Source organism: Phyllostomus discolor, chromosome 7, assembly GCF_004126475.2.
Source record: "Phyllostomus discolor isolate MPI-MPIP mPhyDis1 chromosome 7, mPhyDis1.pri.v3, whole genome shotgun sequence".
Taxonomy (NCBI): domain Eukaryota; kingdom Metazoa; phylum Chordata; class Mammalia; order Chiroptera; family Phyllostomidae; genus Phyllostomus; species Phyllostomus discolor.
In genome coordinates this window covers 38,648,096-38,662,907 of record NC_040909.2, presented here as the reverse complement: position 1 = coordinate 38,662,907, position 14,812 = coordinate 38,648,096, and the positions used below count along the sequence as shown (strand labels likewise).

At 34.7% G+C, this 14,812-nt stretch overlaps 1 protein-coding gene across 4 annotated transcripts in view; it reads right to left on the bottom strand.

Moving 5' to 3' along the window:
* TMCC1 (transmembrane and coiled-coil domain family 1) overlaps window positions 1-14,812 on the bottom strand; it is a 194,901-nt gene that overhangs the window by 144,878 nt on the left and 35,211 nt on the right. For 3 of the 4 annotated variants that reach the window (XM_028517819.2, XM_036030764.1, XM_036030763.1), the window contains 2 exons: window positions 13,215-13,270; window positions 9,006-9,277 (listed from right to left, as the gene is read on the bottom strand). In XM_028517819.2, coding sequence (XP_028373620.1) covers window positions 9,006-9,236 — 231 coding nt within the window. In that variant the 5' untranslated portion in view covers window positions 9,237-9,277; window positions 13,215-13,270. Of the gene's footprint in view, window positions 1-9,005; window positions 9,706-13,214; window positions 13,271-14,812 lie in introns of all 4 variants that reach the window. The other variant, XM_028517818.2, reaches the window with a different exon arrangement.

Genomic DNA, 14,812 nt, shown 5'->3' with positions numbered 1-14,812 from the left:
TCTCTCCATTTCCACCATCACTTCTCCTGATCCAAATTGGGACTTGATCTCACCTGTACTGATATGACAGCCTTCTGACTCAACTACCTGCGTTCGATCTGAACCGACTCCAGTCCATTCTCTATGCTATAAGCGTAGTGATACTTTATAATCACAAAGTTAGTATTTCCCCCCTTGCTTAAACCGCTTTGATGGTAATCATTCCTCACAGATGGAGAAAAAATCCTTTATACTGCCTGCAAACCTTTGATATGCTTCCTATGTATCTCTCCAGACTTAACTGGTGTATACTTACACACACACCCACCTGCCAGTCTACCCCTCAACTTGGAAAACTACCTCCCATCTTAGGGCCTTCCAACATGCAGTTCTCTTTCTATCATCTAATTACCTAAGCTTATCATTTAGATCTCTGTCACTTCCTCAGGGAAGACTACCCTAACTTCCTTAACTAGATCAAATGTCCCTATAAAAGGCTCCAGTAGCACTTGTCACAGCTGGAAAATTTAGATTTGTTCAAATGACTGTTTCTTTAACACAGGTTCCCATCTGATTACAAACTCCATGAGAGTAAGGATCATATCCGGTTTTGTTCATCAGGTATCTGCAATGACTAGCATTATCAAATACTCAATATATATTGGCTGAATAAATGAATGAAAGCATAGACCAAAATATGGAAATGTGAAAAGAGGAAGAATAAAAAACGTGGAAAATAAGTGTTAGTTGCTATATAAGGGAGAAAGTGGCACAAGGTAGAGAAGTCCATAAAGGCTAAGTCATGGAAGGCCTTGCATGTCATTTAAAGGAACTTTCTTTACTCCCCAGTTGATGATGGAGCCAGTGAATGGTTTTTAAGCCATGGAAAAGTATAATTATTTTGTATTTTAGATAGTTCTCAGCATGAAGGATTTAAAATGGCAATGAGATGAATAAAGGCCCAAACTAGGACACCAATTTTAAAATGGAGAATAAGGCAACCTTGGGGATCATGGACGTGAAAAGTGGAAGGTGTCAGGGAAAATCTCAGGCTGCCAGCCTGGATGACTGGTGGCTCCAGAGAGTCATATCTAGTGATTCTCAAACTCATGGGCTGACTGCACTGGAATCATCTGAGGCCTTGATTAAAAATACATATTTCTAGCCCTGGTCAGGTGGCTCAGTTGGTAGGAGTATTGTTCCATAACACCAAAAGGCTGTAGGTTCAATCCCCAGTCAGGGCACATACCTAGGTTGTGGGTTCAACCCCGGGGTCAGGGCACGTAATGGGGAACAGATTGATGTTTTCTCTTTCTCCCTTCCTCTTTTTTCTTAAATCCTCAAGTGAGGATTTTAAAAAATTACTGCCTATATTTTTAAAAAATACATATTTCTAGCCCTTGCCAGGTAGCTCAATTGGTTGAAGTGTTTTTCCCATTCACCAAGGTTGTAGGTTCAATTCCTGGTCAGGGCACATACAAGAATCAACCAACAAATGCCTAAATAAGTGGAACAACAAATTGATGTTTCTCTTTCTCTCTACCCACCCCCTCAAATCAATTTAAAAAACTAAGATTAAAAATTACATTTCTGGATTCCATATCAGACCTTCTAAATCAGAAATTCTGGGGTGGGGCATGCAAAGCTTGTTTTCAACTGTTGTGCTAAATGATTTCTGCTGTATTCACTCAAATTTAAAAACAACTGAGATAGAGAATGTACTAGAAGACATTACAAGAGATGATAATGAGTTTAAATTTGGAAACGGTGAGTATGAATGCCTATGCAGACAATCAAAAGATAGTTACCCAATTCTGAGGATCATAGGATTGACTGGTCAGGCTGGAGATCAAAATTTGGTGGAAGCGAAAGTAGGATAACATTTAAGATCACAAAGGAGTAAAAAGAGTGGTATGGGCTATGGTTAAAACTCCAAAGAGCACAACACTTAAGTTGTCAACAGAGAAGATGATTTGTTCATTATTCAATAAATACCCTAATATGTTTTGGTTTTGTTTTTTGCATAAGGTATTTGTGTGCAAAATGTTGTCCTGGTAGGTGATGGGAAGACTATAAAGCTAATACATGGCACCAGTCTTGCAAGCCCTATGGAACAGTTCAAGGCCTCTCAATACATCTGCCAAAATGTCAAAGTGTATTTATGGACTTATCATTTAAGTCCATAAATACACTTTGAAAAAGTATAAGTTTACTAAGAAAACACTAATTAGTTTCATTCCCGAAGTCTTCAACTTAAGACTATACACTTACTCCCTATTACCCACAACAACATCCTGAAGCCCCTCCTTCAAAACTTTCAAAGATTCCTCTGAACAAAATTAATTACTCCTAAATACATTCTTATGTCTGTGGCACTTATCACATTCCATCCTGTATAATATTGCAAACAGTGCTGTAGAAAGAGAAGCAGCCTACAGAAATCAAAAGCTTCATCCCTTATTTATAAGTTGTATGATGCTGACATCACTCATGTTTCCTAGTTTGTGAAATAATGACAATAAGAACCTTCCTTGCCATCTTATAGAATTATCAAGATCAAGTAAAATAATTCATGTTAAACTGCTTTATCAAAATTCTCGTGTTATTTTCTCTATGTGCATCTTTCCTACTAGCTTAAAAATCTTAAGAACTAGGTTCAAGTGTTATGAACCTATATGCCTGCCACAGCATTTTTCAGGATATCCTGCATATAACAGGCACTCATAAGTTTAGTCAAATATGTTGAACAGATGATATGAGATGAAAAAGAGAGGCAAATTTATGCCCTACCTCATTCCAAAAAGGATCCAAGGCAGGCTGATATGCATGCATGCTTCTTTGACCACTCTAACACCCCAATAAATTTTCCTGGCTCATATCATTCCCCTTTCTGAAGCAACCCCTTCTTCTACCCCTCACATCTCACATGTTGGTGTTCTATTTCTCCTGCAAGACTCGAATCAAAGCACCCATCTCTCCTAACTTTTTATTCACTTCAACCCAGAATGATCTTTCTCTTCTCAACTTGTTTGTACCATTTATCATATACATAGTTTTATATTGCTTGCCATATCACTAACTAGACTGTAAGTTCACTGAGTCTAGGATTAGAGTTTTCAGATACCCTGGAGAACTTTCAATATGAACAGTAAGTATAATAGAAACAATGTTATGTGGTGGTCATTTTTAAAAATCTGACAGAAGGATCTAAAATAAGAACATATTACGTGTGAAATGCTAACCCTCAATTTTCATAAATTAAATGCCAATAGCTGATTGTTCTATCATTTTATACATACAAATGAAACTGTTAACATTTTAAAGTCCAGAATGAAAAACATATACTATTTCCTGTACATTCTTTGTATGTCGCAAGTACTTAGACCAATGTCCACTTTATAAAAATGAAGACACATTGTCATAGTAGGTAAGAGTACTTTCTGAATCAGATAGTAACTAGCATATAGTAGTTATTAAAACCTAGATAATCAAAATAAATATGGCCTAGACTTATTACTTCTGTTCTGAAACAATCTAGTTGGGAAACACACTAGCTGGGAAACCATGGGCATACTTAACTTCTCTCTGCCCTTGCTATTTCACCAATAAAAAAGAGAAAATACAAAAAATAGGGCTATTCTAGAATTAGTGAGAAAGTTGCATAATGCATTTAAACACAACACTACTGGCCATATAAGTAGCTATCATTTTCATCACTACCAACTAAGTACTCTTAAATATCTCTTGATTAATATTTCATATACTGTTTTATGGAAAGGAAATTACATCAGAAATTTAAATATTTTCATTCTCCATCTCCAACTCAATATATAAAAATGGTTAACACATTATGGTATTATAACAAAATATACTGTAATATTATGCAATCAGTAAAATTCTATAAAGAATATCTATGAATATCTAAAATTTCTCATGATAGAATTTTAATTAAAAAAATACAAAGTTGTGCATTTAATAATATCCTGGTTTATTTTAAATGTTAATCTTAATAAAACTAAAGAAAAATAACTTTAAATTTTCTTCTACATATTTTCATATATAAGTAATATATTGAATGAAAAACACACCAAAATATTGGCAGTAATTATTTTTATTTTTTTCTTCTTTTACTTTTCTGTATTTTCAAAGTTTTCTGCACTGAGCATACTTCTTTCAAATTCAAAACATTTTAACTTTTTAACTTTCATATCAAAAAGTATTTATAGAAAAAAAATCTGCCTTTGTGAATTTAACGATGATCCTTTAGCCCTGGCTGGTATGGCTCAGTGGACTGAGTGCCAGTGTGCAAACCAAAGGGTTGCTGGTTCAATTCCTACTCAAGGCACATGCCTGGGTTGCAGGCCAGATCCCCAGAAGTGAGCGTGTGAGAGGCAACCACATATTGATGTTTCCCTTTCTTTCTCCCTCCCTTTCCCTCTCTAAAAATAAATAAATAAAATCTGTGTAAAAATAATAAATATGATCCTTTAAATGATGTAATTTGGCCTCAGATATATATGACATCTATTTATTAAGTACATATATGAACGTTTACTGTAAGAAATGAAAACACTTTAATACAAGTACTGCAGCAGACTGGATGCATCAATAAGATTTTTCTGTGGGGAAAAAACCTGACATTAGTAAACCTGAAAAGGAAGGAAATGCTGAACCTTTGTGTTCAACCAGGTCCCTTTCTATCATTAGGTCAAAGCCATGCTTTGCACATATTAGGCACAAATAAATATTTGCCAAATCTGTAATTTTTAAAAATGGGATCTAACTTAAGGGCCAAGAATTTACTCTAAAAGCTAGACTGGTTATGTGGCAGAGGCAAAAGCAGGTGGCTTTCAAACACAGAGGATACATTGGAAAAAATCAACTGAACATTAGTCTTAGGGTTTTGTGTGTACAAGGGCACAAACACAGACAAGTCTGTAAAATGCTACTAACCAAATGGTATAGAAATAGCAGTATTCTTAAATGTTTATTACCAGCATTAAAACATTTTCATCCTCAGCCTTTTGAGTTAAAGGAAAAAGATATTAAAATAGAAGAGTCAATATTTAGAATTTGAAACAATCTCACATACTAAGATACAGCAGAGTAGATGCTCTCTAGACTAATCTTCACTTAACCGACTTGCCACATTATTCTTACACTCTCCATTTGCTCTGAAAGACATGTGGACTTCATGTCCATAGGACAATTAATGTTCACAGCTAGTGCTTCCACATACATCTTGCTCCCACATCAGTTTTTTAGTAATATTCATTATAATCAAAGTTTAAATAAATAAAATACTATATAAACCAATCAGATCAAGTACAAACAGGGCTACTATATCTATGAAAACTAAGTTAAGTAGTTTGAAAAGACTCGATAAAGGCATGTTATTTTTAAGAACAATTAACTTAAGGTGAGTTAGGCATTTCAAGAGATTATTAAAATCTAAGATCCTACCCCATATTGCTTCATAAGTGTCATTAGGTTATCACTCCACTTTATAAAAATTAAAACTAGAAACTGCAGTCCATGCAACGAGTACAAGAAAGGTACAGAAGTTCAATTAGCATATTAAAAATGAAAAACCTTACTTTTAAGTCAGATAAAATACTCAAAGTATATATTGTTTGACTTTTTGATAGTTTTTGTAATAATAAAAACTTTAACTGACTTTTTGATTAACTGAAACTATTTGGTATCAAATTATGTTGGCTAAGAAGGTAAGTATAGTACTTAGGTCCTAGCAATGAACCTAACCTAACAAAGAGAATATCATCTAAATGTTTCTAAGAAGCAAACCAAAACATAGTGCCTTCTATACCTAGACTTGTCAAATTTTATAAATCAGAATTGGTGCTATACTATACTCTGATTCTTACACATGAATAACGTGAGCTTTATTTCCCAGACTGATAATTATAAATAAAAATCAATAAAACTCTAAGAACTAGGTTCTTCATATTTAATGTTATTAAACAAACAGCAAACTTTGCATAAATGATTACTCTAATTCAGAAGATCTCTGTCAGATAATTTAAACATCTAAGAAAAATTCACATCAATTCTTAGAAATAATCTCTTTTAAATCACTAGCCAATCTTTATAAACTACATTTAAAAATGCTGCCCATAATCTTTCCATGTCATTAGAGAAACACAAATATAAAACCCCAAAGCAATATCACTACACACGCATTAGAATGGCTAAGTTTAAAAATAATGGCACTACCAAATACTGATAAGGATGAAAAAACTGAAATTTTCATACACTGCTGGTAGAAATGCAACATGGTGTAGTCACTTTACAAGTTAAACATGTACTGGCAGGGCTCCTAAAATCCTTGGAATCTGCAGAATGTAAATGTAAGAGTAACTTCTATATGCTAGTGAGATGATTTCACATGGGTACTAGTAGCCAGAAAGACCAAGGCATGATTAGAGGGATGGTCATCCCTACTCCCAACTTCTGGGACAGGGGATTTGGAAATCTAAGCTAATCACCAATGGGCAATGATTTAATCAACCAGGCCTATGTAATGAGGCTGCCACATAAAACTCCTCAATGTCCGGGTTCGGAGAGTTTCCAGGTTAGTGAACACATGTGCCCAGAGGACACAGAACCTGTGCACCACCAACCTCCTCCCTTCCCTACTCTTTGTCCTCTTCCTTTTAACTATTCCTGAGTTGCATCCTTTATAATAAACCTGTAAAAGAAGTAAAGTGTCTTCCTGGGTTCTGTGAGCCATTCTAGCAAATTACCAACCTGAGGAGGAAGTCATGAAAACACATGATACATAGCTGTTGGTCAGAGGTACAGGTGGCAACATGGGACTTGTGACTGATGCCTGAAGTGGAAGCAGTCTTGTGGGACTGAGTCCTTAGCCTGTGGGATCTATGTTAACTCCAGGTAGTTACTGTCAGAACTGAATTATGGGACACCAAGTTGGTGTCACAACTGGCTGCTGGTGTAAAAAAACCCTACACATTTGGTGTCAAAACTGTTGTGGGTAAAAACAGTAGATACATTTACCATATAACTCAAAGAAATGAAAATGTCTATAAGACCTATATACAAAATTTCATAGCAGCTAAATTTATAATAGCCAGAAAACAAAAATAATCCAAACCACCACCAACTGGTGAATGGATAAACAAGTAGATACACAATGGAATACTACTCAGCAATAAAAAAGGAATAGTGTAACAATATGGGTGAACAACAGAAATGACTATACTGTGCGATCCCATTTATATTAAGTTCTAGAAAAGGCAAAACAATATTGATAGGAAAGCCAGTAAGCGGCTGTCAAAGGCTAAGGGTTGGAAAAGAGGACTAACTGCTACAAAGGGGCATGAGAAATAATTCTGGGGTATGATAATGTTCTATATCATGATTGTTTTACATGACTATACATTTTTCAAAACTAATCAAATTACACATTTAAAATTATTGAGTTTTACTGTATGTCAGTAAAGTTGACAAACAGCATTAAAGAAACAATTTTAGGAAAAAGTGTTCACCTTTGGCTCTCTTTCTATAAAATTTTCTAAAACAAACAATATGTAAGTGCATAAAATATACTTTACTTATATTTTTTAACATAAAAGTTTATAATCCCAGAATTACTTAATGTTCTCTGGTAAGGATTAAGCAAATAATATAGTTGCATTGTTAGTTTTTATTGCCAACCAGATTATGCAAACCATGATCAAATGTCCTTTTTATTTCAAAGATTCCCATTACACACATAAATACATGCTACTTTTCCTCATTTATACTTTTAAATTTTAATTATGTGAATCATTAATCTGATGATTCTGTTATTCTAGTGAATCTGTTACTCTGACAGGTTTAATTTCTTAAAGTCATTTACTGTCCATTACCTGTTTATTTTTAAAGTCACAATTAGGTAGTAGAAGTTTAAAACTAGATTCAATACCCAGGTTCAATACTAGATTCAATACTAGATTAAATTTCCAGGCTAAAATTCCAATGAAATAACTTACGTGTGACAGAACTGACATAGAACGAAAGTGACTGACTAGCATACAAACCTCAAGGAATACATAAAATAAAGCCAAAAGATAGCAAGGCGGTGACTTACAGGGCAGACCTGGCCCACAAATGTGTTCTGTGTGACTTGTATAACATAATATATTAAAAATCAAAGAGGTTACTCACCTAAGCTTTCAAGTTTCTCTTGAAAAATTAGAAGCCCTGGCAAGACTGGACTCACAATCCTAAATTACAACAATCAGCTAAAGCTAAGAAGACACTGTCCCTTTAGACAAGGCACGGACTCTTCTGTTTCTCCAAGACCCATTACACTTGAGTTTATTTGTTTTTACTTCCTGCCTGGCTACATGTACCTGAGTTTTCAAACCCTAACAGAACTATTTCTTCTTTGTGCTTTAACTAACTATAACTGAGAGGTGAGAGTTATATGGAAAGAGTTCTCCCTAAATTTGTTATGCCTAGTTCTCCTATCAAGGCAAACCCCACAATAACTGTTTAGAAGTAAATTAAAAGAATGGATATATACTCTATTGCAGAAAGCAAAATGTATATTGAATGGTACAGTGTGTATGAAAATTATAAGCAATTTATATTTCCACACTAGGCAGACACACCCAGATTCTAGAACTTGAGCCATCACCTTCATTAAGGTAAGAAAGCCAATTCATGTGTAAAACCAAAACAACAGTAAACAAAGCGCCTTGTTCCTCTGATAAAATTGAGAGTTTAAGACATAAAGAGCACATAAAGAATGTTGAAGGTTTTAGCAAAGGGGTAAAATAAAAGATAGCAATATATTAGGAAGCAAATAGAAATATAATTATATTAGCTGCCATAATTATTCAGCCCCTTTATTTAACAAAAATGGAAACTATATTTTACCACAACTTTTTTGAGGTATCTCTTGCAGAGATCTCTCTTTTTAGTTACCAAAGAAAAAAACTGAAGAATCCTAGAAACAAAGAACAGTACGTTAACAGGAAAAGAAACTCTAACAGACTTACCCGCTCTGGAGGTGCCTCATCCCCTGGCAGACATGCAGCAGCAGCAGCAGCAGCACAAGCTATTTCCATCACAGCAGAGCTGGTTGGAGCATCAGTAGTAGATGAAGACCTGGGTCGGCCAGACTGCATAACAGGTGCCATCTCCTGGCCAGATTTCCTGTTGATTTGGGGACTTCCCTTTGGGGCCTCTGGCTTGCCCCGCCTACTATGCAAGCTCGTCCCTCTCTTCATCTTGGGCGGCACTCGGATCTGCTGCAGGACACGATTCAGAGCTGTGGGGTGGGTGGGGACACCATCAATCTCAGCACAAGCGTTCTGGCTTTCCAGATCCATTTCAGGTTCTGGATCTGCCTGAATTTGTTGCACATCGTGTGGAGACACTGATGACCTCCTGCGCTGGTGCTGGAAGAGATGCTTCAAGCCTTGGCCAATCACATTAATGTTCTCCAAAGCATTGTGGGTCATTTTAGACAACTTTTGTTCTGATTCTGTCTGCTTTCTGGCCTCTGCATCTTGGGATTTGCCTTCAGGATCAGGGTCCTCATAAAATTGTTCACTGCCCGAAGGCTCCATCAGTAGACTTAATAAGCTTATTTGCAAACTCAAAAAATTTTAAACACAGCAAGACTGTCAAATTAGGTAGACATTTGCTTCAATAGTAACTACACATGCGGCTGTGAGACGGAGGCTTCATGCCTATCTAATGTTAAAAAACAAAAACAAAAACAAAAAAAAAAAACAAAAAAAAACCTCAGATTATAAATCCATGCAGAAACTCCAGTGTAAAAACAAAGAAAAACATGCCACTAGCCAAACAAATAGTCACTATCATTAAGCAATCTTTAATCAGAGGATTAAAGAACAGTTTCCTAGATAGTGGATAATGATTATTTCCTAGAACAGGAGAAAAAAAACTCCAAAACAAGTACATAGGAAATGAAAACAGCAATGTTTAAAAAAAAATCCCTACAAGTTTCAATGTATGAAGAACTGAATATCGGAACAATGGAAACCCCCCAAAATAGTTGACAAATAGTCACTGCTTGGGAAATCAAGAGAGGTCAGAAAATTCAATACATATAGTCTTGCTGAGGCAATTTAATTCCTCTCATTCATAACCACAGTTAATTATCCATATGATGGAACTCAGTAAATTCAAACAGTAATAATAAGTAGATATCCTAACTTAAATGTTTGTGGATTTTATGGAAAAAAGGAATTTCTTGTTACTATTCATATTCATCAAGATTACTGGTAACTATGGGTGACAGGTTTGCTCTTTCAATAAGAAAATATAAGTAAAATCTTGTAAGTTGAATTATCTGTTGAAGCACAAATGACTTTTTGGTACCACATGAGTGAATGATCCCATCTGTCTTCAGAGACTTTGCTCGGTACCAGCTATCAAGGAAAGATATTTCTAAGAATTCTCTTTCTCTGAATAGTATCATTCCTGACAGAAGCTTCCCATATATCCACAAAAATTCAAAAGTAAAGAAGTAACACAGTAAACACGGTTTAATGAAAGAGTAGAGGAAAAGAAAGGTCAGATAGCAACCACGCACCAATATTAAATGCAGGAAATTAAAAGAAAGTTGAAACCTAGAAATGTAAGGTCAGCATAATCGTCATGGTTACGGAAATCACATGCAAAAAGAGAGGCAAGGAGATGGTAGGCATGAGGTTTTTCATAATAGAAAGTGTTTATTTTTATATGGAGTTTCTGCAAATATAAAAAAATTGCATTAATGCATAGAACCTGCTAGAGAGGACAAAATACGGTGTAGGAAAAATTTATTTATGTCTATATTTTCCCTCAATTTTTTTGGCCCAAAGGGCTTTAAAACTCCCTACACTACCAAGTACTTTGAACAATCTAAGTCACTATCAATAAAGCACTATGGTGGTTATGATCTGGGGAAATGAGATCTCCTTGCCAAAATAATAATCTAGAAGGCATAAATTACCTGATATACAAGTTCCCAATGGACTCAAGACTACTGAGTTCAGAGGGACAGGAATGCAAACTCGCTAGAGCTTTCTTCCTGGTAACTACTCTCAGAAGACCTTCTGACCACGTATATGGGCACTGTCACTGCGGCTCTGCTGTCCATACCTTTACATGCCTATTTCCCCATCTCCTGACCTCTTTGTGACTCAGAAGCATAAATAATGTGACAAAGTAAAAGATAACATCTCTCACTAGTATCTTCCTCTTTCTAAATACCACAAAATTCTTTGCTCCAAAATGAGGTAAATGAGTAGCAGCCATGAGAATGGGAAATTTCACTACTTTTCATTCAAATTCTTTATGGCCACATTAAAACCCCATCATACCCTTTCCCCGACTGTACTGTATACTGCTTGTTTTTCCTTTTTTCTTCAGGAAAGCCAAGAAAGAAACCCTTAATCCTTATTAGACTAAAGACTGTCTTGGGTTCCACTGGATTTTTCTGGGGCTTCTTGTGGACAAAAATGTTGCTATAGTGTATGTATTTAATTATCTTCATCTTTCCTCATGAATTTGTAGAACAGATGGATAGTTATTGAATTATTTCCACTATGTAAAACATTAAGCTCCTCGGGGAAAATTTACCAAAATAATCCAGTAACACTGTACATCAATAAATCTTCTTGCACTGGGCTATTTAGACCCTAAGAAGAAGGGAGGATGTAAAAGCATCAGGCTAATAATGAGGAAGTAATTTACTTTTTTCCTTATTTGTATTTCATTACCTTAATAATATGATTTTCTTTTTGTTTTTCAAAGTAAAATATATAAAGTAAATATCTCCCATGAGAGTAAAAAATATGAATAAAGAAACAATGTCAAGGTTAGTTGGAAAACCTACTTGTCTCATATATAAAGGGATAAGGAATTTATTACTCAGCAAACTTACTTCTTTGGACAGTGTTATAAATTAATCAGTGGCCACCTGCTTCTCATTTTATTTCATGAAAAATATGGTACATTTTATATGTCAATAGCTTCATTTGAGATTTCACTAGCATTTGGACATCATTTATTTTCATATAATTCGAAGTTTTGATTGATTACAAGGATATGCCAGCATTCCAGAAAAACCTAGAAATAGGATGTCAATCTCCAAGCCAAAGCTTGCACAGGCTATCCACACAAATGCAACGATTACGTAGTAGAACAGTAATGAATTCTGGGATTTCTAAAGGCAAGACATAACCATACTAACCAGCAGAGGCTTACCTAACATGGCACCCCAGGTTGAACTTGAAACATCAAGTGGTAAGATAAGAATTTTAAAAAACAACCTACTGCATTGATAATAAAATATAATCTGGTACTTACACTTGTAGCTATCATCTGCTACATGTGACAAACATGAAATATGGTCAAAATTTTGACACTTGCTAAAATTTTCTGTAGGCCAACAGAAAATCTTTAAGGCCACCTTTCAAGATAAGCCAAATTTTATGGAAGATCAAATGCTGTGCCAAAAATACCAAAGACAGTAATGTTGTAATAATTTACTCTATAAAACTGTTGACAGTAAAAACGCAGGCACTAAAGAAATTCAACACTGGCAAAGTTTTTTAGGAATCCCTTATTTTCTTCTATAAAATTCAAACAAATAATAACTCTTGCTCAGTTTATAAAATTCCCAAAATATTGAGACCCCTGGTTTTAACACAAGTTCAACTGCAAAGTAAGTGTGCTTTTGTAAGAAGGAAATGTCAGCTTCTCTTTTATTTACTCAACTTTGCTGAAAGTAGAGAGTTCTTATGAGTAAACCAGAGGAAGTGGGGAAAGAAAAAGGAAGAGAAGGACATGGCTGAAAGGGGGTAGGGGGAAGGAGTGAAAAGGGGGAAGAGGAGAAAAAGCCACCAACAGACCAGGCATTTGAAATGAACTTTGTTACACTCTCAGAATTTTAAACAATTTTTCTACAAGAGTATTGCCAAAGATACAATATGCCATAAGTTCATATTCAAGAAACTAGTTGTTCTAAATTAATATCAGAAAAGTTAAAAATTATGTTTTTAAAATCTGTGAAATGTTTATGAGGGTGTTGTAAAAACCATACTAAAATATACAGAAAATCTTTTTCTTTTTTTTCCTTTAAGTTTTTCTTTCCAATTTTTTTTGTCTTTTTGATAGATACGGTAACCAAAGCTTTCTTGTTTGGCTATGAACTAAGTTATTTCATTGACTATAAAGTGTTGGATACTTGCCTTTATCACTCTTCCTCAAGCACTTCTAACAAATACAGGAATCCTTTTAGGAAAAGCTGAAAAGCAAACATCAATAATTAAAAAGTGAGAAACTTAGAGGGGAGAACTTATTACATATACACAGAAAAAAACAGAGTATACATAGAATGTTAACATTTATCTTTCACTGATAAAAAGTAAGACAATTTTCCCAATATTTTTTAATACTTTCTAACTTTTCAATACTTTCTAACTCCTGATCACATTTTCAAAAATGTGATTAAGAAAATTTTTAATCAAAAAAGATATTTTCGGAAAAAAAGAATATTAACTTGTCAATACTTAAAAGAAAGTGGCACATGTCACAAGTAGCAATGAAGATTTTTACACTATGATATGGAATTAGAAGTGGATATTCTATTAATTCTAATCTTAAAGTAACATGAAATGTAAAACAAGTTCATAAAAAACAATAATTTATAAACACTTTTTCAAGTGGCTTCCAATCCTGCACCTGTAATTTTGCATTCAAAAGCAACTCTAAAAACTATTATCTACCAGGAACAATGGAGAATCAAGATGCACCAAAACTGAAATCTTCCTGGAAAACTAGCTTCTGACAGCCATTACTAGAGAAGCAATTTAATTCAACAACTGTTTGGGGACCATCTGCTTATGTGCTCAGCATTCTATAGACCAAATAAGGCATGTTATCCTGCCCTCAAAGAACTCACAATCTAGTGTTGCAAGTAAGATTTACATACTTTAAACTTAAAGAAACCAGCACAAAATAACACAAATGCTAAAATGGGTGAATAAACTGCAATCATCACCAGAAGTTGGTAAGATCAGTTAAGATAAGATTTGTTTGGGAAAACTTTATGAAAGAGAAAGAGACTTTACCTGAGCTTTGAAGGATAAGGTGAATAAGCAAGAAGATATAAACCAAGACTTTCATCTTAGAGAGCAATAAATACAGTATGTTTGGGGGGCCAGTAAAGAGGCCAGATGACTGTACTGGTGGATTCATATTTGAGTTATCTGGAGAACTGGGCTTGTAGGCAGATATGAGAAAGGATTTTCTATCATATAACCTTTTGTATATTTTGAATTTTGTGCCTTATGATCGTGTTATGTATTAAAAAAACTTCCATATTTCAAAAAAGAAAGAAAATACATGTTTTGATATCTAGGGTAACATTTAAAAATAGTATAAGTGTACATAACTGCTATGCTAATAGAAAGTAAAAATAGAATTAAAATACCCAAATAAACCCAAAAAGAAGGAAGGCACAATCACAAAAAAGTAGAACATATAAAAAACAAAATGTAAGATGTCAAATGAAAATCCAAATATTCCAGTAATATATTAAATGTAACTGGACTGGCCCTGGCTGGCGTAGCTCAGTGGATTGAGCGCGGGCTGGGAACCAAAGTGTCCCAGGTTCGATTCCCAGCCAGGGTACATTCCTGGGTTGCAGGCCACGGCCCCCAGCAACCGCACATCGATGTCTCTCTCTCTCTCGCTCTCTCTCTTTTTCCCTCCCTTCCCTCTCTAAAAATAAATAAATAAAATACTAAAAAAATGTAACTGGACTGAAAGACGAAAATTATTATAC